Source organism: Notamacropus eugenii, chromosome 2, assembly GCF_028372415.1.
Source record: "Notamacropus eugenii isolate mMacEug1 chromosome 2, mMacEug1.pri_v2, whole genome shotgun sequence".
Lineage (NCBI taxonomy): Eukaryota > Metazoa > Chordata > Mammalia > Diprotodontia > Macropodidae > Notamacropus > Notamacropus eugenii.
The window spans coordinates 70,137,758-70,163,508 of NC_092873.1; the positions used below are offsets into that span (position 1 = coordinate 70,137,758).

General features: G+C 54.4%; 2 protein-coding genes across 6 annotated transcripts in view; one reads left to right on the forward strand and one right to left on the reverse strand.

Moving 5' to 3' along the window:
• The window catches only part of SLX9 (SLX9 ribosome biogenesis factor), a 49,415-nt gene extending 36,647 nt beyond the window's left edge, over nt 1–12,768 (reverse strand). The window contains exons 1-2 of one of the 4 annotated variants that reach the window (XM_072640843.1): nt 12,270–12,768; nt 8,446–8,554 (exon numbers count right to left, since the gene is read on the reverse strand). In XM_072640843.1, the coding sequence (XP_072496944.1) occupies nt 8,446–8,554; nt 12,270–12,635 (475 nt within the window). In that variant the 5' untranslated portion in view covers nt 12,636–12,768. Of the gene's footprint in view, nt 1–6,740; nt 7,027–8,445; nt 8,555–12,023; nt 12,148–12,269 lie in introns of those variants that run through there. The other 3 variants (XM_072640841.1, XM_072640844.1, XM_072640842.1) reach the window with 3 other exon arrangements.
• Nucleotides 12,769–13,786: 1,018 nt separating this feature from the next.
• ITGB2 (integrin subunit beta 2) overlaps nt 13,787–25,751 on the forward strand; it is a 33,269-nt gene continuing 21,304 nt past the window's right edge. Inside the window, exon 1 of one of the 2 annotated variants that reach the window (XM_072640838.1) lies at nt 13,787–13,910. In XM_072640838.1, coding sequence (XP_072496939.1) covers nt 13,851–13,910 — 60 coding nt within the window. In that variant the 5' untranslated portion in view covers nt 13,787–13,850. Of the gene's footprint in view, nt 13,911–20,550; nt 20,709–25,751 lie in introns of those variants that run through there. The other variant, XM_072640839.1, reaches the window with a different exon arrangement.

A 25,751-nucleotide genomic window follows, 5' to 3' on the forward strand; every position in this document is an offset into this window, starting at 1 on the left:
GCTGAGAGAAAAGGGAGGCCCCACTAGACAGTCCAAGCAGCCCACCTCTGCCTTTATTTATAAGATTTGAGCAGGGCATTCGGTCCCAGTACCTCTAGGAGGTCAACTCCAGGCAGGGGGTTCAACAGGACTCCCTGTAGCCGGGAAGTGTAAGCCTCCCCACACTATGAACTGAACACCCAGGTGGCTCAGGAAGCAGGAGAGGACAACTAGACTGTGTTTGCTGAGCCCCTGGACTAATAGGACCAAGAATCATGAAGAGAGAAGGTTCAAGACGGAAGGAAGTGGAGCCACAGACAACCAGGTCATGACAGTCAGGTCACTGTGACAGGCAGGGGCTGCCTGCAGAGATCTGGGCAGCTCAGACAGGCCCTCGAAGCCACCTCCAAGAGGAAGCACAGGGCTCAGGAAGCTGCCAGGGGGCATGAATTCTGCGTCCCCTGCAGGACACCTCCCCCCCACATATCCACCCAACAAGAATTCATGTTCTCAGATCTGTCACTGCATCACTGAGGGGTCCTCATCCCAGGGCCTCAAGGAGTGGAAAGGCCGGGTCAGAACAAGACAGGAGGTCCAGAGGGATGATAGAGGCTGGAGAAGCCACCTCAAACTCTAGGATGTCAACATGCAGTGGGCCAGAGTGGGGGCAACTCGGGTTCTGGGTGGGGGGAGTCCGTGTGGGAGGGGGGATGTTGCCTTCAAGGACAGGGAGCCATCAGCAAGTTAAGAAGGTGGGTTGTAGGAGCCCAGGGAGACAGACAGGGGTGGCAGTGGAGGAAAAGAAGAAGGGGGCAGAGGGGGAGAGGAGAGGGAGTGAAAGGGGCAAAGAGGAAGAATGGAAAAGGAGGAAAAAGGAAGAAGGTGAGAAGGGGAGGAGGGGGAAGGGGGAGACTGAATCTGCTGTCATGGAATAGAAATACCTTGAGTGCTTCTGCGCCTTCAAATTCAGTCCCAAGCCTACCCTTGGTGTGCCTAGGAAAGCCGCCCAGCCGGGTATACCCCAGTTCTCATCTTAGGAGAACACAACGAACCCCAAGCACCTTCTTCTTTTGTTTTCCATGGATGCAAAGCCCAGGAGGAAAGATGACTGGCACCTCCCACCTGGACCAACCTGGCACATGTCAGCAGTGTAGTGCAAGGCTCACAGGCAGACACAGGCAGAGTCCAGACAGCAGCCTTCTCCCACCACAAATCAGGGGATGTCAAGAGTCTCAGTGAAGAAGGGAAAGGAGATGTCACAGACACCCAAGAACGGGATTCAGGAAGGCAGTCCTCCCTCCAAGGACTGGATACCTTCTGGTAATTGCAGGAGCTCATGACTATGAGAAGGAGGCCAGGAAGCAAAGCCAGAGAGCATGGTGGTGGAGAGCCTTTGGGGAAGGATCCCTTGGACCTACGGAAGGAGCTGAAGAAACAGATGCTCCCCCTTCCCCGCCATGGGGATGGGGTTTCACTAGCCCAGACAATATGGGAGCTCTGCCACCACGGAATGGAAGTACGTGGGGGGCAGGCACTGTCTCTGCCTCTCATCCTGTCCCCTTGGCTTGACTTGGCATGGTCTGAGAGATCACCCAGTCTAACTCTCGCGATTCAACTATGAGGAAACGGAGGGCCAGAGAATGGGGCATCCCCTCACACAACCAATGCCACCCAGAAGATTCAGAAGGCACCATAAGCAGGAGGTAGAAGCATAAAAGGCAGGAAGAGACCCAGCAGCTGGTGCTCCAGCTCAGGACATTCTGAGAATGCTAACCCAGGGCAACGATAAGGCTACAGACGCAGGCAAGGGAGCACCCTGGGAAGCTGGGGTTGCCACAGTCATTCGCATTGGGCTCTTGTCATGATTCTTGAGTTCCCAGGCATGATAAAGGAACACAACAGGGTCAGGCGCACCAGCTTGGCTACTAGCCCAGCTCTGCCACCAAGATCCCAAAGTGCTCTTGGGGCCCCATGGCCATTAGCAAAGATGGTCGTAATCACCAGGATGTGCCAGCTAGGCCAGCCCCGAAGGCATTTAGGGCTACGAGAACTCAGCAGCAGGAGGGTGGCACCACAGGCAAGAGCATTTCCTGTCCATGGAGCTGGGGTTGAGGTGCCACACCCATCTAGTGCTGGGCAGATGGGTTTTAAGAGGCATTGGGGCAAAACCACAGAAAATGATAATAACGCTGAAGGTGAAGACATCAGAGAAACCCAGGAAGACTTACTGGAACTGATGCAGAATCTTAGGGCTAGAAAGGAATCCATCCCCATGAGCCCAAGAGCTCCCAACCTCCACTGAACTGACACCCCACCCCTACCATCCCAGCACTTTGGGACAGGTCAAGTGGGGCCCTCACAGCAAGAAGAGCATTTGTGACGATGGCAACACCACAAAGGAAAAAATCTCAAGAGGAGCTGAATGTTAGCAAAGGTCCCAGAAAGCAGATAAAGCTCTATCCCTAATCCCTTAAGGAGAGAGGTGAGGGGTTACCAGGACAAAGTGGTGTCGCCAGGTATCCACATCCAGTATCTGAACTGAGTCATTTCCTTTTGTTGTAATGGAAGGAAAAGAGATCCTCCAGAAATGACTGACACCTAGGCCCACGGACCTAGGTCAGTCATGGCACACCCAGCCCGGGCAGGAGCCCGGGCAGGAGCCCAGACGGGGCACACAGCCCACCCTGGGGAGGCTACAGCTCAAGTGTGTGAACAACTCAGCCAGATCTTCAGCTTTCCTCCTACCTCAGGTATGACTCCCCACCATCGTTTTTAACAAACTTTTTTTTTTAATACAGAGAAGAAAAAAATGCAGAAAAGGACACAAACCAAAAGTGTAACTATGTCACTACTCTGTCAAAGACACTATAGATGACTCATTCCCAGCAGGCACTGGCAGCCCTGGGCCAGCAAGCTCACTCCAGAGTGCTTCTTGCTGTCCTTTTCACAAGGTCCTGGAGGAGCAACAATTCATTAGTGAGAAGCCCACCTGGGGCAATCAGAGGCCTCACCGCCTGCACCCTGTTAGTTTCTCACTCCAGGAAGCTCAAGGCTTGATTAATCCTCCTACTCTACAGATTTTTAAAAAACCATCTCATGTTTGCATGCCCAAATTAGTCCTCCCTTTAACAAGACAATGCACACCTCCTCTGTGGCTACAACACAACAGAATCCTGTTCTCCCACCCTAATAACTCTACAGTCAGGCTTCCTCCCCCATTCATACTCCTAGCAGCTTCAGTTCCCCAGAGACTCAGAAAACATTCCTGGTCGACAATAGTTATCAGTGGTCGAATGTGTCAGGGCATTGTCCGCCAGGCCCTCCTAAACAAACCAAAGGCATCCTGAGAACTTTAAATAACTTCCCAGCAAGGGAGTCATAAGGGCCAGATTTGGAATGAATCATACACATGTTCAGGCAAGATTTCCCATCTCTTATTATCCCACCTTGCCACCACCAAGCATCTGTGGCCAGAAGCCCAGGGAAGCGCTCTGGGGACCCACCAACTCAGAAAAGAATGAGGAGCCACCCGCACCCAAAACAACCACTGTGTGACTGATTAAAAAAAAAAGGCAAAAGAGCACAGTGGGCAGGGGCTGGCAGCTCATCCTGCTTTCATTTCCTGAGCATCAGGGATGGGATCCCCATGGGAAATTCCAACACCAGACCTATCTGGAACCCACTTGGTTGGAGAGGACTCAGAGTGTACAAAAAGCAAATCCAAAGCAGCTCATCAAGGACCCTGAGGAATCCAGCTGCAGGGAATTGTTAGAGAAAAGTTGTCAGCAGAGTTGGGGCCTGGAAAGATTTTCCACCAGATTTCTGGCAGCCACCATGCCACGAGCCCCTCCCAAGTCCGACTCTGGGAGGAGCCTGGTCCACTAAATATTTGGGGGCTCCCAGTAGACACTGGAAAGAAAGTAGAAAGGCGATCCCTGGCCAAGGTTTGTCCTTGTTTTGAAATCCAGGCAACCGCTCCGGAACAGGGGGATGGGGAGGGAGGGGGCACAAGCAAAGGGGAATGCTGCCCTCCCCCCTCCCTCCTCTGCCCTGCCTGACCTCAGGAGTGGAGAAGGCAAAGGGTTACATCACGTCCCCTTCTCCCATATGTGACGCTGGTTGCCCAGGAAGGAGCTTACAAGCCCATACAGTTTTTCTTGGTGTCAGGAGGTGTCACTTGAAACCTGTTCCCTGGGATTTCTGGGGCAGATGACAAGGTAGCATTGTAGTTCATGTAAATCCACTAGGTGATTCAATTTAATTCGACAAGCTTTTCCTAAGTGACTATTATAGGCCCAGAACTGCGGCCCCTCTCCGGGATGCAAAGACAGACAAATAGAAGCAGTCTCTGCCCCACCCCCCAGGGCACTTCCGGTCACTCTCCGAGGCCCCCTCCCATCAGCCATCACAGGGAACTCACTGGATGCTTAGAAATGCCAAGTAATCAACCTTACTTCTTTTGGAATATTTCTTCTTTTTTTCCCTTATGTCTACAAAACCTTTACGAAAATCGATTAGGAAAATAGTCAAATAATTTGTGACAAGAACATAATGAGACTGTATCACATTGTAACAAAAACAAAAATTCAGAAACATACAGGCAGACCTCTGTGCACCACAGCTGAACAAAGTCAGCAGAATTAGGAAAACAGAATCCATAATGATGAAAATGTAATTAAAAGAAAAAATGAAACTGAATTTGTAAACTGAATGACTAATCTTGACCTTGAAAAAGAGATGAAAAAATATGCCCCCTTTCTTTTGTTGGAGATGTGGAGAAGTATACACTATCAAACAATAATGGCGCACATTTATCCATGGTTTACAATTTGTAAAATTCTTTATAAACATTATCTCATTTTATCCTAACAACCACCCTGGAAGCTAGGTTCATTTAGTGACCTCATTCTCCATTTGAAAAAACGGAAGCAGAGGTTAAATGATTTGCCCAGGTCACCCAGCCAGTGAGACTTCAGGCCAGGTTAGAAGGAAAGTCCTCCTGACTCTAGGGTCAGTCAGTACCACCTCTAGTGAATCACCTCTCCTCCTTCCCCTTCCCCCACTCTCCATCTTCTCCCTCCTCTTACACCTTTTCCTTTTCTTCCTCCTTTCCCTCCTCCATTTTGGAATATTTTGACAAGAAGAAACTATTAAAGGCATTGCATAGAGGCTCAACTGTAGCTGGACCTAACAATATTAATACGACATAATGTCCCCATGAGCCAGGAAGAAATGAATGCAGAGTTTCCATTCTTATCATCAAATTATCTTTGGAAAGGACCAGGAGCATCTGAGAGTCACTTCCAGGGTCTCTGCTGAGACCTTCTCTGGGCTTTCCCCAAACTCTGCCCCTGAATCTCCTGGCTAATCATGGATGTCATCCCAGTCAGAGCCCAGAACATCACAGCTGATAAGCAGCACCTGCACCGATGCCACTCAGGGCCCCATATGAGGGCTCCCAGACAATGCTACAGAAATGTCACTGCTTTTCCTGCAAAGGAGCAGACAGGCCCCAGATAAACAGTCTTGACAGAGCCATAACCAGCAAGAATCAATCCCTGGGGACTCCCTTTATCTGGCTGACACCCAGGAAAGCTGCTGGGAGACCCTAACAGGAAGCAAGCTCCCTCCCCCTGAGCTCTGGCCTGGCTCTACGTTCCCCCATCTTTTCAGGAGAAAGCCCCTGAATGGGCTTTCAGTGGGCATCACCCCACTGAATAGACTGACTTGGGTCAGCAGCAATGACCAAGAAGGTAGCTGGGGGCAACATCCCCCCATGCTATGTGGGCACAGCAGCAGCACATACGCGTATACACACACACACACACACACACACACTCACTCTCTCTCTCTCTCTCTCCAAGGAGACTCCCATCTAGGGAGCTGAATGGGTCAAAGCCTCCCCATCGTCCCAGAAGACACAGGGCAGGCAGGGATGGTACTGGTGTAAAGCTTCAGACCTGGGGGAGAAGACATTGAGACATTGTGAACACCATCTCTAGGGACCACACACTTCAGAGGACGCAGGAATTGGCCCAAATGGCCTTGAAGGTCCATCCTAGCACTTCATGACATGCCCCATCCTTCGGGCTCTGTCCATGCCCCACAAATGGGGCTTGTAAGAGAAGAGCAAAAACTGAGGAGTGTAAGACGTGCCTGGGCATGAGAGCGGAGAATATGTCCAGTCTCCCACACATGCACCTCAAGCCCGAGCCCCGGAAGTCTGAGGCATGCCCTGGTGTGGCCGGCTAGGGCCCACTCCCCACAGCTGCCTGGGTGCCTTCTTCTCCTCCCTCTCCAACCCTGCTCCTCTTGTACCTAGGAGCTGGTGACTGCAGGGAGCCATCAAGGGGCCTCCTCCAAGGGCAGCTGGTGGAAGGAGGCTGTAGCACTCTGAAGACTTAAAATACTAACAATGACCATAAAGGCAGGAGGTCCATGGACACCCTTCAGATGTGAAGCTTGGTCCAAACCCTTCCTCACCTCCCACCTTGAAACCCACTCAGGGCTTCTGGGAGAGCCTCGAAAAACATGGAGCAACTAGGACCGCTGCCAGATTCTGAGAAACATCCTGAGAGCAACCCCTGAGAGCAACCCCTGAGAGCTGCCTCCAATGGGGCAGGCGAGCAGAGGGGGGGGGGGGGGGGGGTGTCACTGTCCAGGCCTCTGGGGGAAGGGGGTTCAGGGACAAGCCAAAGGGTAAGTATAGAGAAGGATTTTGGACATTAGTCTGATTCCGACCTTGCTGTGGCCCCACTAACCTTTCCCAGCAGCAACCCGATGTGAAAAGGCCAGTTTACATGAGTACAAGCCAGGGCAGATCACTTCAAACGCACCAAGGCCAGAGTAGATTGTTTGGAGGCAGCTGGAGATAGGAGATGACTGGTCCCAGAAAGCCACGGGGTCTTTCTGAACATTGGAAGGAACTGGCTCCAAGTAAAAGATTGCGATTTGGGGGAAGGGCAGAAAGGGAGCCAGCCCACCCACACAACCCCAGTACACCCCCAGTCTCATCCTGCCAATCTCCATCCCTGATCACTTCAGTCCTGGACAATGAGCTGGGCCAGGAAGCCCAGGAGGGGGAGGCAAAGCAGAAGGGACCATGAACACCCCCAAGGCCTCCCTCTGTGCTAGGATCTGTCCTATGAAAAATCAGGATAGTCACCCAAGAATCAGCCTGGGGGCCATCCCCCAATCCACAAAGAGGGGAACAGGGGAGGCACTGAGGGCGGGTCGATGAAGAGTTCATCTGCGATGTGCTGGACTCTGACTGGGATGACATCCATGATTAGCCAGGAGATTCAGGGGCAGGGTTTGGGAAAAGTCCAGAGAACTTCTCAGCAGAGACCCTGGAAATGACTCTCAGATGCTCCTGGTCCTTTTCAAAGATAATTTGATGATAAGGATGGAAACTCTGCATTCATTTCATCCTAGCTCATGTGGACTTTATCTCGTATTAATAGTTAGGTCCAGCTACAGTTCAGCCTTTCTATGCAATGCCTTTAATGGTTTCTTCTTGTAGAAGCTGAGGCCTGGGGCAAAGCAGCTGTCCGCCCAGGAGGGACAGAGGGGCCCAGAGCCCCTGACCCAGAGCAGCAGTAGAGAGAGAACCTGAAGCTTTCCTGCCCTCTGTACAAACACTGTTAAGCTCAGAATGAAGAAAACTGATAGCCCCTCCACCTCTCTTCCTGGCATCCACCACCCCTGCAGGCAAGGTGTGTGACCACAATAGAGACTCCCGATGGGAGACAGGAGTCACAAGGAGGGGCTGCAACATGCCTGGAGGACCTCATCCAGAGGGTACTGCTGTACTGATGTCCCCCATGTCACCCACCTCTGACAGCCTCCCAGGGTCACCCAGAAGATACTGATCTGCATGAATGGAGAGGGGCCAGTGTCTACCAGCTCCCCTTCTGTCACATTAGGAGAGCCCGGCCAGGATTCAGGGAACACAGGGCCAGAAGCTGGTCACAAGCCTCTGGGGTTTTCTGTGAGAACTCGGCACTCCCTCCTACCCCCTCCCACCATTCCCACATCTGCCCACTCCCCACACACACCAAACCAAGCATGCCAAACGGCAAATATCTACCCCTCAGGATTCAGAAGTCCTTGCCTACCTGGCCACTGGCCCAACTCATACCACCTGACCACCAACAGGCACCTGGAACTTACCCAAGGCAGCGAGATAGACAACCAAGCCACCTCTCCAAAGCCACAGCAGTCATCAATGAAAAACACACAAGGGACGAGAGCAGGTACAGTGTAGACCCCAGAGCAGGGTGTGTCAACACTTTTACTCCCTCCCCATTAAATGAGAGAGATACCTCACCAATGGGTCTGACAGTGGAGATCCCTGGCAGAAGTCAGCTGTGAGTCTGCACAAGCATCAGTCAGAGGGCTCCACTCGGGTCTGCAGAGGCCTCACGATGAGCCAGACCACCAAGGCCTTCCCTCCACCACTCTTACCTGCACCAGTCGAGATGACACTTCTCGTATCTGAGTCCAATTTCTGAACCAACGCCTTTGGGTCAATGGTGGTCCCAGCAAAGATGTCTGAGGTCACTAATCCCCAGTCCTAATGACAGAGAGAGGGGACAAGATGATTTTCGAGGTCCCCTGGCAGCAGAACTCTGACTAACCCTTCAGGAGATAGTTGTAGAAGCAGAAATGGGCCCCTCAGAGCTCTGCCCCAAGCCTGGGCTCTGCTCCCCCTCCACACCTCCAGGCATCCTCCAGACCCCACCCAGAAGTGCCACACTCTAGCTCCTCCATGCCTGCCTATCTCTCCCATCTCTTCTCACCTGACCACAGCCTGGAGGCCCTGTCCAGGGAGAAGCCAGACATGGGGGGAGCAGGGGTGGGGCTCTATATGTGCCTGCCCTTGACCCTTCTCTTGGACTCCATCCCAAGCTCCTGAGGATTCCACAAGGCAGTCAGCTTTCTCCTTGGCAGGAGGGTACTGGTGCTCTAATGCCTTCCTCCATATCACAGATGCCATTCCTCTCTGGCTGCCCAGAGAGCTACAAATGTGTGATCTCACAGAATCTCAGACTATCAGAGCAGCCTCTAGCCCCAGAATTTCAGGGATGGGAAGCTCACTACCTGGCAAGGCAGCCTGTTCCTCCACCCAAACTAGAAGAACTGACCTTGTCGGCGGCCTCCCTGAACTATAAGCTAGGATAAGGATACTTCCTGGGAAGGATGGGGTTTCCCTGAAGCAGGGGCTCTGCCCCCTCCTCCCTTCTCTGTCTTTACTCCTGACCATGCTGGCCTCCTAGGAGACCCTCAGCTCTGGACTGCAGGCACTTTCTCTGGCCTCTCCCTGCTCATAGCAGGCTTCCTAAGTCTCAACTAAAATCTCACCTTGTGTCAGTCCCTTCCCTCCCTCCAAGAGAGGGGATGGTAACCGCTCAAGTGAGGGACCCTTGGGCCGCCTGGCAAAGCCTGGGGCCCCTGCATTCAATCAAAAGCAACTAATTTTACTGAGATACTTTTTCCTACCCAAGCTTAAGAGCCCCCTAAAATCTCTCCTCGGATCCCTGGGGGGGAGGGGTCTGTGGGCCCCAATCTGACATGAATGCCTTCTATTTGTGTCACTTATATAAGGGTGTGTATGCATGGGTGTGTGCACATGTGTGTGTGTGTGTGTACATCTGCACATGTTCTAGATACACACAGAGCATATCTGTGTTCATTTCTTTGGACACATGTTGTCTTCCCTCTAGAACAGACCCTCAGTGAGAGCAGGGTCTGTCACAGGAACGGGCCCACAATATCTCCAGACTGACTGCATGCATGCATTTACACAAGCCCCTGGTCTCACTGACCAGGACCTCAGCCTGACCCCCTACCCAATCCTGTCCCACCTCAGCCACCACTACTGACCCACGACTTCCAGCCTGTCCATCTCCTGCAGGCTGCCCCTCCCCTGACTTTGCTTTTCCACCCTAGCTGGCCCAGCCCTGGACAATGCCTCCAAGTCCATATTGGACCTGGGTCACCTCACCTAAGAGGGTCCCTCCCCAATCTGCTCTTACAATCTGCAGAGCATGGGCCCCAAACACCATCTCCACAGCCCCACAGCCCCTTTGTCACTGCCTACCACATCCGAGGTTCCTGACAGCTCTCAGCCCCCATCCTTCTCAGCTCAGCTGGGTACAACAGGGCTAACTATCCTCTCCTCCAGGTCAGCAAATTCCCAGATCTCCACCTCCAACCCTCATTTCTCTCCTCCCTAAAGACCTCAAGACCCCAATCCCCCTGGAACCAGAGAGGTTGGTGATCCTTGGTATCTCTGAGGCTGGGGGCGGGGTAAGGGTGCTCAGACTCCCATGGGCAGGCTAGGCCAGTTTCCATCTCTGCTCAGGTGTATCTCCTGGGAGGCCTCCTGCAGCCAGGATCTCCAGGCTTTAATTAGACTTATTTTAATTAAGTCAGTTAAGTAGTCCCATCAGCCACAGTAAAAAAGCAGCTGGCTGAAAGACTTGAAATGAGAGGAGCAGGGAACTGTGCCGACATCCTGACTCCTCCTGGAGCTCACAGGGGTCACCTCTGGGAAAGTCCTGGCATGACTGCTAAGGTTGCCAGTCTGCAGGAACCCAGTCAATCAACACTGATTAAGTACCTACTATGTGCCAGATGCAAAAAAAGGGTGTCAATCTAAAGGGGCAGAGAGCACACAAACAAATCTAGGTAAAGCAAGCCCAGAAACAGGATAATGAGAAAACGATGAACAGAGGGAGGCCCTGGAATTCAGAGGGCTTGAGGAAGGATTCTTGGAGGTGGGATTTTAATTGGGACGTAAAGGAAGCCAGGGAGATCAGTAGTCTGAAAGGGAGAGCGTTCCAGATGTGGAGAATGGCCAGAGAGAAAGCCAGCGAGAGATGGAGGGTCATGTTCTTGAAATATTACGGGCACAGGATCTACAAGTACATAGCAGGGAATGAGGTATACGAATCCTGAAAAGGAAGGAGGGGGCTGGGTTATAAAGGGCCTTGAAGGTTAATCAGAGGATTTTGTACTGGATCTTGGAGGCCACAGGGAACCCCTAGAGCTTAATGAATAGAGGATGACTGGTCACACTGTGCTTGGGGAGATCAATTTGGTGGCTGAATGGAAGACAGACTGTGGTGGGAGAGACTGGGAGCAGACAGACTCCCAGCAGCTGTAGCCATAGTCCAAAAGGAGGTGACCAGAACCTGCACCACGGCTGGGGCAGGCTAGACTGAGAGAAGGGGGTGAGTTTGGAAGATAGTGGGGGGGGGGGGTGAAGTGAAACTGGCAGGAGGTGAGGCTGACTCAGAGGTGAAACTGACAAGACACAGGAGGGAAAATGGACAAGAAAGGGGGAAGGTGAAATGGACAAAGGACGTTTGAGAGGTGAAATAGACAAGAGATGCTGGGGAGGGGAAATGGACAAGAGATGCTGGGGAAGGTGAAATGGACAAAGGATGCTTGAGAGGCGAAATGGACAAGAGATGCTGGGGAGGCGAAATGGACAAGAAGGAGGGGAGTTAAAATGGAAAAGAGATGAGAGGCTGAAAAAGATGAAATCAACAAGAGAGGAGACAGAGGTGAAACCGACAAGAGCCCTGGTGAAATGGCCAGGCCTTGGCGTCCCGAGGGCTGGAGCTGAGGGTGGCCAGTCCGGGATGACTCCCAGCCCGGGTTGTTGGGAGGATGGCAGTACCCTGTCCTCTACAGTGATAGCCAAGGTAGGAGGGGAGGAGGGTTGGGTTCACAGAAGGGGAGAGAGATGGCGGGGCCTTCCTGAGACAGGGGTACCTCTGGCTTTGGGCAGAGGGGAATGGCCCAGGGCTGGCACCCTGCCAACCAAGCAGCACACTTAGGCTAGGAGGCAGAAACGTCCCCCTCCCCGACAGGCACAGAGTGATCTGAAATGCTGCCAGGAAGAGGCAGCCTGGTGCTCTCCGACTCATCCCCAGAGCCCAGGAGTTGGTACAACCCACTCCCTCCCCACTTCCCCCCAATACAGTGCTCCCCACCACTTCAGCCCCGGCTCTCGCGCGCCCTCTGCTGCTCACTCAGGAATACACCAGCTGCTGGAGAAGGACCATACTATCTCCTCCGCTCCTTTTCCCGACCCCCGCCGGCGGGTGACTTGGTACGGCCCGTTCCCTGGCTTATCCCCTCTTCCGGCTCGGCGCGCCCCCTGCCGCTCTCGCGAGAGCAAACCCAACCGCGGTTGGACCGTACCAAGTGTTGCTCCCCCCTGCTCACACTGCCCCAACCTGGCTCCGGTGGTCCCGCCCGCGGTGTGCCGGCCATACCTGTCCCCCCACTCCACTCCACGCCGTTACCTCCGCGGGCCGTGAGGCGGTCGTGGCCGTGGACGCCACCGCCGCCTCCGCCTCCTTAGCTCTCGGGGCCGGGCGCGCCGCCTTCACCGCGGCAGCGTGCAGCCGGGCCCGAGGCCGCCTCACTTTGCCCACCATGCCGAGTCCTCTGAACGTCGGGCCCGTCACGTGCTCACACCCTCCGCCGGAAACAAGGCCCTGTGCAAGTGGGTTCCGTGGCACCACCGGGCTCCTAAGGAGTAGTTGGAAGGGGCGGGGCCGAGTCGAAGAGGGGAGGGGTAGAGCCCGAGGCTCCGCCCCCGGACCGCCCCGCCCCTGCTCCGGGGAGGGTGCGCGCATGCGCCCTCCCTCGGGCGGCTCGTGCTGCTGGCGTGGGCTGGCACACCTCTTTCCTCTGTGACTCTGCTTCCTGGCCCGCCTCCCTGGGAGCCCATGCCTAGGAGAAGGGTGCCAGGCGATGCCCGTGCGGCTGGACAGTCAGGTGGCCCGGGGGAGAGAATCAGGAAGACCTGACGCTTCCTGTCGTGTGACCCTGGGCAAGTCACCTAACCGCGGTCTGCCTCAGTTTCCTGCACTGTAAAACAAGGATCATAATAGCACAGGGTTGAGGATCCAATGAGATGACATCCATAAAGCACTTAGCACAGTCCCTTGCACACAGCAGGGAACCTAACTAGCTTCTTTCCCCTCCTGCCAGTTTGTTCAGGTGCTCCCCCTCCCAGGGCCCCAGGGGACAGCTGCTCCAGGGTGGGCTCATGACTAGGTGGCCGGTGCTCAGGGCATTGGGCAGCCTGCCCCGCCCGAGGGAGCCTGGCTGCTCTCCTCTCATCTGGCCACCCAAGGATGGATGGGACACTGAGGTCCAGGGCCTTGCCAGAGGTCCCTCTGCTGTGAAAGTGAGAGATGGGATGAAGGCCCTCTCCCTCCACCCCTGGAACCCTCGGACCCTTCCAGACATTTGGGGGCCAGTCATTCTATTAATAAACTTTGGGGAGCATTCCCCGGGTGGGCGTCCGTGCCTCCCTTCCGTTGCTCTTGGGAAGGAAGTGTCCCCCTGGATAGGAGGCTGATCCCAGGTTGGATGGCTGATTGACCCTCCCTCCCACACCCTCCCACTTCAGGGAGTGAGGATGGGCAATTCAATCAATCCATCAGTAAAGCTTCCTGAAGGCTCAAGACAGCCCTCACCCTCCAGGTGGTTACCAGCCGGGAGCCCCGACTTGGGGGAGGTGATGCCTCACTGTCTTTTCCAGAGCCATCTGGTTCAGTGACCAGATAGAGACCAGAATGCAGAGGGACACCTCAGCCTTTTGGAACTAAGGGCTCTCCCAGTGCTCCATTGGATTGAGGCAACACCCATTCAGTGATGGAGGTGGAGTAAGGAATGAGGCAGAGAAAAGGCAGCTTAAAAAACCAAAACAACAAAGACAGATAGGAAATAATTAACCGGGTGAGGCCCTGGAATTAAGAGGGAAGGCTTGGAGAAGGCTTCTGGGATGGATTTTCGCGGAGCTGGGAGGTCTGGAGGAGCAGAGGAGGGACAAGCTTCCAGGCATGAGGAAAGGCCCGAGAAAAAGCCCACAGCCCAGAGATGGTGGCCCCTCGGTAAAACAGGTGGGTAGAAGATCCAGAGCGGGCTGAGATTCAGAGAACAGTGTGAGCAGGGGTGGGCCTGCAAGGCCAGGTGGAATGTGGATTTGACTCTGCCTCACCTTGGACCAGTCATCTGTCTGGCTCCTGAGGGGACAGCTCAGCCTTATGGGCTCCTTGGCTAAGAGGAAGCCTTGATGAAGAAGGATAACTGTGAGTCAGAACTGTGAGGCCTGGAAGCCTGCCCCTCACCGAGGGTTCTGTGAGAGACCTCAGGAGCAGGGGGCAGGGCTGAGGAAGGGGCCTCTTAGGTGGCTCTTTCACTCTTTGAGGAGGAAATGGTGGGTTTTCACTCTTGCAACCACGGGTGGCTAGGGCGGGAAGGAAACAAAGCCTCAGAATTTCCCCTGGGGCCCCATGCTCCTTCCACATGTAAATTGCCTGACTCATCTGGCTGGTTCATGCCAAAGGCCTCCAAAGCTTGGGGAGCAGCAGACCCTGGGGGCCAGTCCTAGTTGCCTCTGCCCCTGCCCTGGGGCCCCAATCTACCAGTCAATCAACAAACCTTGATGAGGCACTTCCTATACAGCCTGGCTCTGTCCTAGGGCTGGAAATACAATTGTCGTAGTGTTTCCCCTTCTGCAAGGTGAGGCAGGGCCGTGCCAAGTCACCAGCTTCACCCTCTCCTCAGGAGCCATCTTGGGCCAGTGACCTGATATAGCTCAGAATGACTGGGGATGCCCCCCCCCAATACAAAGTCAGGAACCCAACAGTCCCGACCTCAGGGAACTTATGCTCAGGAGAGACCACATGTTTACATAGACGTAACCCATACAAAACAGATACCTTATGGACTGGAGAGTCTCAGGCAGGCTGACCCCACTCCCAGAATCTATTTCAGTAATCCAAGGGTGAAGTACTGAGGGTATGGACCAGGGCGGAGGCAGTGAATCCATCCCAGAGGAGAGAAGGGAGACATTGCAGAGGTAAAATGGCATCATGTTGGTTCTGGGGAGTGAGAGAGTGAGGACGACTCCAGGGTTGGGGGCCTGAGGGACTGGGAGGAGGGTGCCTTCTGATTATAGGAAGGTGGAGTGAAGATTCAGGGGTAAGAGAATGAGTTCTGTTTTGGACCTACTGAGTTTAAGACGTCTGTTGCATTGAGTTTGTTTGTGCAAAACCTTTTTTGTAATGTAATCAAATTTTGTAATGTAATGTAATTACATAACGTAATGTAATCAAAACTGTTCGTTTTACCTCCCATTGTCTCTGAGTTGGTCACCACCCCTTCCCCATCCATGGATGTGTCAGATACTTCCCTCCATGAACCTCTGATCTGTTTGTGATACTCCTGTCTATATCTAAGCCATGTGGGCCTTGTCTTGGTGGGTGGCTTGTCTCTACCTAGTTTCTACCAGACTGTTTTGCACTTTCAAAGTTTCTGTTCAGTGGTGAGCTTCTCAGAGAGCTGGCTTATCACAGGCCCGGTCACCTTGTCTGCTTGCTTTGTTGTTTGGATAATGACAGCTTTGCCATTTAGTTTGAGACCTGGCCCCTTCCTCCCTACTTCCTCCATCTCTGTCCCTTTTATTCCAGCAGATGCTGAGTTTCATCCTTTTTCTAGCCCTCAGAGGTCTTTTTTTGGGATTCTGAAAGGCAGAGCCCTAAATAAGTACCGTACACTGGTACACTGGATTTTTGCTGGATGGGTTCAGCCCACAGGACCCCTTATTTTTAGGGGCCCTAACTTCTTGAGGTACCTCCTCCCTAGCCTCCCACCCAATCCTGTTGCACAAGCCTCGAGTGATGAGAACGGGGAGTATCAGATAGGGGAAGTTCCCGTTTTAGGGCTCCCTGACACCATTGCCCCCTCACCCGCCCCTCCCTAGTTCTGCAAAAATACAGTGATGTGGAAAGCAGGAAGGAGAAGTGGCCCCAGCCCTCCTCCCCCCAGTCCCCAAGTTCTCACTCCTCCCCCATGGTGTTATGGAAAGAGGCCTCTTCTGTATCCAGGGTCCAGGGGAAGAGAGGACTGTCTGGGGGGCTCCCACACAGACTCTTCTCTCTTGTGAGAGTCACTCAGGCTGATCTTTTTATCCAGGACTTGGAGAGCAGCTAGGAGTCTGCCCTTAGGAGTGGGCCCAGGGGAGGAGGGCCCTGAGGGCATCCCACAGGTTAAAAAAAAAAAGCCAAGAACTTTGGCATAGCCTGAGCCCTGAGTGTGCCAGTTTGGCACCTGCTCTGCCTTGACCCCGGGGTGCAAGCCAGGGTGCAGGTAGGGACTGAGCTGGCCTCAGTCCTTTGGTTACTCACAGGGCTAAAACCTTTGTGCAGGTTTGGAGGAAGGTAAAAGATGGGAGGTGACTATCAGTTTCCTGAGGGCAGACACTTGTCTTGGCTAACAGTAGGTCTCCTTAAATACTGCAGAAAGGCCCTTCCTACTCAGCCTGGCTTGTTCCAGATTCTAGGCCACAGGCCTAGTGGCTACTGTGTGCAGTGATATGATGAGGGAATGGGAAAATGCAAAGCAGGTTAGGCACTGTGCTGGAGACTCCCCATCAGAAGCCCTGGGAGGTCCTTCAGACTCATTCATATGAGAAACTCTTCTGGAGGAATACCTAAGGGGGAGGGGTACCCAGCCAAGCCCCCCAGCCTGCCCTCCCCCCAGAAGGGGTCTCCCACTCACTGCTCAGCCAGGGTCAGGGCAGTGGGGGTTGAGGGGGAGAGTCCTGCCCTAGCTCATCTTCGGACTTGCCTCATGACCCCCTTCTTCACCCCCAGGTCTCACAGCATGGGAACTAGCAGACCAAGGAACTGGGGGGGGGGGGAATGGTTGGGGGGAGCTCCAGTCTTATCTCCTGGCCTAAGTGTGGTCCAAGAAGAAATCTAAGGCTAACCCACCCACCTCCTACCCGCTGTGCTGGGTCTGAAAGCCTGTGACCTGAAGGTTCATTCCTGGGGAGTAATGGTTATAAAGGGCAGAGAAGGAGGGAGCTCCCCTCCATGGGCTCTGGCCCGCTGAGGCCTCAGAGGGACTGAGCCCTTCACAGTGCCATTCTGGTGATGACTAAGCAGCAAGATGAGGTTCTGTGACCCAGCAGATAGAGACAGACAGAGAGTCAGAGATAGAAAGAATGAGACAAAGAGGAGAGAGAAGGAGGGAGACAGAGAGAGAGGAGAGGGAGAAGGAAAGGGGGAGAGAGAGCCCTCTGATTGGCCACAGGCCAAATGCTCCCTTAGAGTGAAGCCTCAGGCACTGAGATCCAGGGATTGGCTCAGGGTTCCACAGCCAGCTTGGCCCAGAGTAGGACTTGAACCCAGGTCTCCTGACTCAGAGCTAGGCACTCTAGCGATCAGAGGAAAAATGAATGGAGATGACTTAGCACTGTGCCTGGCACTTATCAATCGATCCATCTGACAAGAAACATCTTAGGAGAGATCTGGAAGACAGAGCAGCTTTGACAATTTATTCCTAGAAATGGGCCTGCTTGTGCCATGATGGTTTACTTCTGTGGTTGGGCCCAAGCCTGGGGGTCTCACCCAGCCAGCCCCTGGCCCCACCAGCTGGTGTGAAGGGCAAGGCCAGCTCAGCGGAGACAGCTACCAGCATCTCTTGAGTTTATCACCTCAGCACTAGCTCCAAGGGGGCACATTGCCAGGGGAACAAACACAAAGGCCAAGGGCCCCCCCAAATCTTCAGGGAGTGATTACCACCTTCTATGAGGCCTTTCCTAGTCCAGTTCCTCCCCCCACATTCCTTTGTCTATTTTGTTCATTCCTTTACATGAGTGTCTCGAGGGCTAGACTGGACACTCCTTGACCCAGGGCGGTCATTACTGGTTGATTGGAAGGAGGTCTATGGTGGAGTGCCCCATGTATCTTTGCTGGCCCTGGCCTCTTGAATATTTTCACCAGCATCATGGATGAAGAATGGATGGCCTATTGGTAGTTGGCAGGAGATGCAGAGGGACACCGAGGACAACCTGGGATCACATTCACCTTCTCTCTTCTCTCTGTGCTGACCGACACACAGGGTTGATTTTGTGCCTTTTGATATTTCTGAGTCAGTTTTGTGGCTACAACTCGTCTGTGCTGTATGCTTAGTCAGAGGCTGCCCTCTGGTCTGCTCTAGCCTTTCCCTCTGAACCCTGGCTCCTTTCAAGGTCAGACTCAAGGACCACTTGCACATGAAGAGCATTACCTTCCTACCCTCCAGCTGTTATTGCCCCTCCCCCAGCTGGCACTGCCTTCCCTGCCCCCTCCCCCAGTTGGTACTACCCTCTCTGCCCCCTCCCTCAGCTGGTACTGCCCTTCTTGCTTCCCCATCCTCCACTCATTAATGCTTTGTCTAAGGCCCTAAACTCCATGTATTCATTCCAGTTTAATCTAAACTTGTGCACAGGTGGTCTCCAGTCCCACAGAACATGCCCTGCTTGAGAGTGGAAGTTCTGGTCTTTGTGCTACAGAGCTTTGTCCAAGGCTTAACACATAGTAGGTGATTGTTGACTGATTTTGTGGTTGCCAGGCTAAAACCCTGGGCCAAACATAACAAAATGCAATGAAGCAGAGGCATAGAATGTCCAATGCTGGGTTCAAAAACCCTGTTTCCCCAGGACCTGCCAGAATAAGGGAAGGCTGGTAGACTCCAGAATGTCTGAGGGTCTTTTATGGGAGCATTTCCATAAGGCTGTAGAGCTCAAGGTGTGGGGAAAGTCCCCCAGGGAAACAGGAGATGGACCCCTAAGGAGCAGGTGGAGGTGGGGGGCCACCATGGGCCAGTGGGCCCTGCTTTCCTCAGGAAGCAGGAGGCCTGGCCATCTCCTGGTAACACCAAGCACTAGGGCCCCCAGGAGAGGCATATCAGCATCCTCTGCCCCATCAGACTCAGAACTTCTTGTGGGGGCCCTACCCCCCACCCCTGGCTCTACCCTACTCAGCCACAGGCTGATGAGAGCCCCTTTCCCTTAGGATCCTGTTCGGCAGGCAGGGCATTCCCGGGCCTGGGACCTGCTGAGGCTTAGGCAGCCCTAGGAACGTGGGGGCCAGCCTGGAGCAGGAGGTCTGGGCCAGGGCCCTGCAGTGCCCTCCTTGTACAGGGTGCCCAAGGGAGAGCCCTTCTGTTTACTCTGTTCCCATGTTGGCCCATGAAGCCCAGAGGAGTCAGGACAAACCCAGTCTGACCAGGCTGGGACCTTCTGGCCTTGGTACCTCAAGAGAAAAAGGTTGAGGAGACTAGTCTAGTCAGGTTTGTGGGGGCCGGGCTGGGTCTGAAGTTAACCCAGTAAACAAGCTGGAGCCCATGTCACTCCAAAACTAGGAAGCCTGCTCTGGCTTGGGGCCCACCTCACTTCATGGCAGAGCTGATGTGGCCACAGGAAAGGGTCCTGCTAGCAACAAGCCTGTTTTCTAGATTGTCCTGCTTTTAAATGTTAACAGAGACCTCCAAGGGGTTACCTCCATTCCCCCTGATGATGGGGTCCAAGAACACAAAGAAGGTTCAGCTGTTCAGCTTGAGAAGGTGTGACCAGGCCAAGGATTTTCATGTCTCTGGGTCTCAGTTTCCCTGTTTTGTTCTCCTGTTAATATAACAGGTGTTTGTCTGGACTTGCCCTTTGGAGTCCAGTTCTGGGTCCTAGGACCGGCTTCATATGAGGAGCTAAAGAAAGTTGATCCTCCAGGGCCATCTGGGCTAAGGAAGCTGATGTCTACATCTCTGAGTCCCTGGTTAGCTGTGCCCGGGAGGGACTCACCCTTTCTACACAACCAAATAAGGATGATTCAAGAAATATGAACTCAGCAGGTACTATGTTGTGAGTGTTGGGCTGGGCACTGAGCAAGAGCTGTGTTTTAGGTACTAAGCTTGCACTGAGTGCCATATGGTGGGTTGGACTGGGGGCTGAGTGAATGCCGTGCTGTGGGCACTGTGCCAGGCTTCAAGTGGGGCAGTGAGCGAGTGCCATGTTGTAGGGACTGAGCTGGGCACTGAGCAGAAGCTGTCTAGTGGCTGCCAGATTGGGCATTGGGCCAGACCCTCGGCCCCAGGTACCGTGGCGTAGGCAGAAAGCTGGCAGTCACCACCCTTCAGAGCCTCACGTTTTGGTTTCCAGGACTAGGGTCTGGTCAGCACTCTGACAGATCAGATCCTGGGGGAGGAGGCCAGACTGGGCCTCTGACTATAGACCTGTCCCTCTCTGGGCTCGTGCTTACATCTTTTTTTACCTTGACGGCATGGCCTTAAAGAAAACAGGGTCACCTTTTCTGCCCCGTGCCAAGGGACAAAGAGAGCCTCATTACCCAGCATAAACAGCTTTCAGTGATTTATCTTTAGACAGTCAGCAGAGGTCAGGCTCAAAGCATGGAACAATCTTCCCAGGAGACAGAGCTGGCACAGGCAGAGTCAATAGGTAGTGAGCTGCCCATCAGTGGAAGTATTCAAGCGTGTCTAGACTTGGGACCTGTTGTAAATGGTCAGGTCAGGTACTGCTAGCCTCAGAGGTCTAGTCCAGTTCAGTCTCAGTCTTTGAGAGCAGGAGCGAGAGGCCTGGGACCTGCCTGTCTTCCCCCCACCTCTGTGGGGCTAGGGCCAGGGCTGGGGTGGGGGTGGGGGGCAGCTTCCTCTTCTCTCCCCCGCCCACACGACTTTCTGGGCTTTACTTCCTCTGTGCTTCGGTAACACCAAACCAGCCCTAGGCAGAGCCCTGAAGCACAGCCTTTCCTCTGGGGATGGGCCAGGCCTGGTTCTGGCCAGATTGCAGCTAAACCAGCCCCCGTTCAAGCCAGATGTGCAGCAGATTGAGAGCTAGACAGAAAACCGACACTCAGGTGAGGCTAGGGGCCATGTCATCTTTGGGGACGGCTCTGGGGGGCAGAGAAGCCCCCCCCAGGGGACACCTGCGGCTGCCTCCTTGGGCAGGGTCTCCGTCCTTCTAGGCTGGCATGTTGAGGTGCTGCCCAGGGGCCTGGCAGCTGAGGAGGGTTTGTGAGTCCCCCAGGATTGGCAGGCTATGGATGGCCGCCCCAATGTGAGCAGCGTGGTGGAGGTACCAATTGGGAGGAAAGGTGCCAGGCTCTGCCCACTTTGGCCTGCCCTCAAATCTGAGAGTCCTCCATGGGGAGGCAGGGGGAACAGCTGCTTCCAGGATGTGTCTAGGTGGTCAGCAGGCCATCCCACCTCTGCCTAGGCAATCCTGCTGCCCTCCTCCCCTCCCTACAATGCCTCAGATGGGAGGGGAGTCTGAGATCAGCTGGACATGGCCCTGGTGGGGACTATGGTAATGGGAGACAGCAATGGAAGCCTCAGGGCCCAAGGGATGATCAGGTGGAGTCCAGGACCTTCAGCCTTTCACATGTGGGAGTCTCTTGGGATCTTGGAGGAGTAAGCTGGACCTGCCCCAGGGATGTCAGCAGTCATCTAGACCCACACCTCGTTTTGTATGTGTAGAGAAACTGAGGTCCAGAGCAGGAGCTTGGAGCCCAGAGGACAGCAAGGGGCAGTGACCACAGTCATGGTGCACCTGGCCTGGGCCCCAGAACAGACCCCTTCCCATGACTCCCTGAGTAATAAGCTCTGACCTCTGTATGTCTCCTGAGGAGAGGTCCTCCCAGTCAGTGCCCGCTCTGGTGAGGCACCCTGCACCAGGCTGAGGACAGGCTCTAGCCCCTCCTCAGAATGCAGGACTCTGCCTGTCATTGGCTGCTGACTTCTCAGCTCCCCCATCCCCACCCGGCACTGTATCCTGGTATGGGTGGCCCCTCAAGGCTGATGCAGGAAAGGACCTCGGAGTCTCTCTATCCCAGGCCCCTCCACTCACAGATGAAGAGACCAGGCACCTGGCCCAGAGCTGGATCCTCTCCAGATAAGGCCAGGCTGCCTCAAGTCCAGGGGAGCCGGGCAGGGAGTAGGGCAAGGAACTTGGCAGTGAGCTGGGCAGCCTTCACTTACAGAATTCCTTCCCCTCAAGGGGTTTCTGGGGCCTTAGTCCCTTCCTCTTAGGACCACCAGAGAAGGCAGCAGGAAGCAAAGAGGGGCCAGGTCTGATGGGGTACAGAGGTGGCCCCCATGTGTCTGGGCTGGGGGTGAAGTGAGGTTCACACTCTGCCTCGGGGCTGAGTGGGCATGGATGAGCACCCAAGGCAGATGATCACAAGAGACCTGGAGTTAGGAAGGCTCAGGTTTGGATCCTGCCTCTACCAGGCTCCAGCTGTGCGACCCCCCAGTGACTCCCTTGGCTTTTGAGCCTCCAAACCCTCAGCCATCCAATGGGATGACTGAGACCCGCACACCCTCTGTGTCAGGGCTTTTGTGAGGCTCCAAGCAGAGCAGTCTGAAGGACTTGGTGCCAAGGCTGGCCCGGGTCCTCCAGAGCCCTCTGGAAACTTGGAGCATGGAGCACATGCCTACTGGGAAGTAGGACAGCATCACCTTCCAGCCCAGCTAGCTCAAGCCAAGATCCCCAGGGAGGGCTGGGCCACCAGGTACTGTGCAGCCCAGGCTCCCCTCCTAGTGTCCCAGCTGTTAAATGAGGGAAGTGGATAGGTGCTCCCAATCCTGCCAGCCCCAAATAAGAGCAAAAACAGGCTTCTCTTAACCCGAATTCTAAGTGCACTTCAAAGCTTGTCCCAACCCTGGAAGCCAGGCTGAGCATCCACACCTCATCACCGGTCTAGACTAATCCCTTATTTTTTTAGACAGCTGAAGTGTGTCAGTCACTAAACATGTATTAAGTGCCTACTGTGTGCCAGGCATGGGTTAGAGTGCTAACTGTCTCCAGAGGGAATTAGGGGCAGCCAGGGGTCCAGAGGCTCCATGGAAGAGGAGGAGAAAGGACCGCCTGGGTCACCACTCAGGGAGGATCCACACAGGGATAAAGCAGGAGGAGGAGGATGTGGCCTGAAGCAGAGCCAAAGGGCACATCACAGACCCCAGGGCTCAGCTGGACCTGCCCCCTCATTTTACAGAAGGGAAATTGAGCCCCAGTGAGAGGGAAGTGACCTACCCAGGTCACATGATTAGTCAACACAGGCCCTCTGGCCCCAAGTCCCTCCATCTTGCTGTTATCTCTGTGACGTAACTGCTCTCACAATGACCTCTCGCTCACTGAGTCAGAGATCATTTATCTGACCACAAGAGATCCTGGGGAAGCCCAAACCTACCCAGGAAGTGCAGCCAAGGCCACCCTAGCCTCATGCATGTGGGCAGGGCCCACCCAGCATGCTGGTCCTAGAAGCCCTCACTTGGGGCCTGGCAACTCTGCATCTAAACACAGTCCTAACGAGCTCGACTGGCATCCCAAGCCAGACCCGGCTGAGCCATATCAGGACCTAGCAAAACCCACGTGGGATCTTGGAAAGGGCACAGCCCTGGATGGTGGCACAGGTCAGCCTGGGCATCCAGAAGATGGGGGAGCGACATTCAGCCTCCCTTGCTGACCACGGCTCTGCCAAATGGACAAAGGTCCCAACCCAAGTGCTAAAATCAAAGTCTTAGGCCTAGAGAACAGAAAGGCATAGAGCCCCCAGGGACATCTCTGGAGTTCCCACTGAAAAATCAGTGAAGTTCCTTCACTGATACAGATTGCCACTCACTTCACAGCTGGGTTGTTGTTGTGTTTGTCCATTTTAGAAGAGAACCGTGACATCAGGGAAATGATGGCATGACTGGCTGTCATTTGAGGGAGGAAGGGTTGTGCAAGGTCACCAGCCTCACTGTTCCCTCCAGAGCCCCACTGGATCCAGTGACCAGATATTTGCAATGGAAGACCCTGACCCTGTTAGGCTAAGGCCTAATCAAGTGATCAGAGTAAGGCAACACCCATTCAGTGAACAGTCCTCTTTAAGTAGTTACTCAAGGGATGGCCCCTTTAATCCTGGGAGGGCAAGTCCCTCCTGCTTCCTGGGTAAAAGACAGTTACTGTTTAGTCTTTATACACTCCCACAGCTGGGAAGATCAAATCCAGCTTCAGGAGCTTCCTACTGGGGGCTCAGGACAAGCCTTTCCTCCCCTGCTCTCTACCTCAGTCTCCTCAGTGTAAATTAGGGACAGTAACAGCACCCTTCTCACAGAGTTGTTGTAGAGCACATACATGGTGTCTGGTATACAGTAGGTGCTTAATAAATGCCCATTCCCTCTCCCTCTGAGCCTGTTCTCCAAGATAACTGGGGTCTGCCCACCGCCCCCATGCTGGCCTCACCCTCTCAGTCAGGTGCTGCTTCCTCCAAGGCTCTCAGGGGAGGCTGGGCTGGGGAGAAGGATGGCCCAGCACAGCGAATGGGCGGACACCCACCCTTGTGACTTGGTGTGCAACCACAGTCCTGAGAAAACAAGCAGCGGACAGATCCGTGGGGCTGGCTTCAAAGCCCAGGGCCATGGGGAGAGGACAGGCCACCACAGAAACTTTGCTGCTGAGTCCCAAGCAAGGCTAGATGAGGCCAGCATAGGGCCAGTGAGCAAGGTGCTAAACCACATTGCTCAGGAGTGTTGGCACTGTCCTTCCGCACACTCCCTCATATCGGCCTTGAGTGGTCTGGCTCCCCAGGAGTATCCCCAAGTAATACACCAAGGGTGGTATGTATGCCTCCTAGAGTCTGGAGTAGAGGGTTGGCATTCACAGACTAGAAATGCATCCAAACCAGCATTTGTGGCAAGGTGTCCTGCTATGAGATCCTGGGTCTAGACCCAGAATGGCTCAGAGGCTTTGGATCCAACAATTCTAGACCCAGGGAGATGAGAAGGCTGGAGGTCATACCCTGCAGGAGGTGGCCAGAGGAGCTGGAAAGGCTGGGGGCAGGCTAGCTGTCCTCAGACCCCTGAAGGCTGTCACATATTTGCTCTGCCCAGCCTTCCTCTTGGAGCACAGGGGAGCAAGGGCAGATTTCCAGCCAAAGGAAGTGGCTTCAGTAGAGGCAGCAAAGCGTGGGACAGCTCCCCTGAGGAGGAGGTGGTCAGGTCCTTGACCCAGGAGATCTAGGGGGAGGCTGGCCAAGTACCTGCTGGGCCTGTCGCCTTGTGGGGGCAGCGGTGTGGGGTAGGGAGGAGCTCTGAGTACTTTTTCGGTTCTGTGTCTCTGGTTCAATGATTCTGGCAGTCAGTCTGGGAAGGCATTGGTAGAAAGGATGGGGGGCTGGGGTCTAAATAAAGAACATCCTTGAAGGCAGAGGGAATGTGACCATGTCTGCCACTGTCCAGAGGCTAGCCTTATTATAGCCAAGCACTAGGAGAGAGTGGGTCTCCCTCAGACTAGCCACCACTCCCTCTTCCCAAGTAGCCCCAAACCAGCCCCTCTGAGCAGCACCAGACTCTTTCCTCTCCACATCCACTCACAAAGTCTCTCCCTTACACATACCCCAAGGACCTCAGGGTGTCTTCAGTCACTACAGTACCCCAGAGCACCATGGGGAGTGGGCCTGCTCATATCTGGGGGTACCAGCCCCCTGTGGCCCTCCACGTCTGACACCAAGTCCCTGAGATAACCCACAAGCAAATGCAAATAGAAAAGAGACCGAGAAGGGCATGGTCAGCCAGTTGGGAGGAGACCCAGAATAGGTCAGTGGCCTAGTGTCCAGGAGCAGAGGGATCGAGGATGTCCCCTGCTGCCGAGAGGGTAAGAGTAGAAGCGGGGGGCCTCAGCAGAGGAGAGGAGGCTTGTGCTAGGGGAAAATAAAAAGGAGGGCCCAGGAGAGGGTGGCCAGCAGGACTGTGTCCTGTGCCCTGGCAGCCTGGTTGGAGCCCAGGGCTTGCTGTGGGGGCCAGCCCTTGGTAGAAGAGGAAGAGCAAACTTAGGAGGCATGAGGAGGAGGGAGAGATGGCCTGAGGGGAGGTCAGAGGGAGGAAGGGATGTCAGGAGTTCGGTTTAAGGAAGTGGAAAC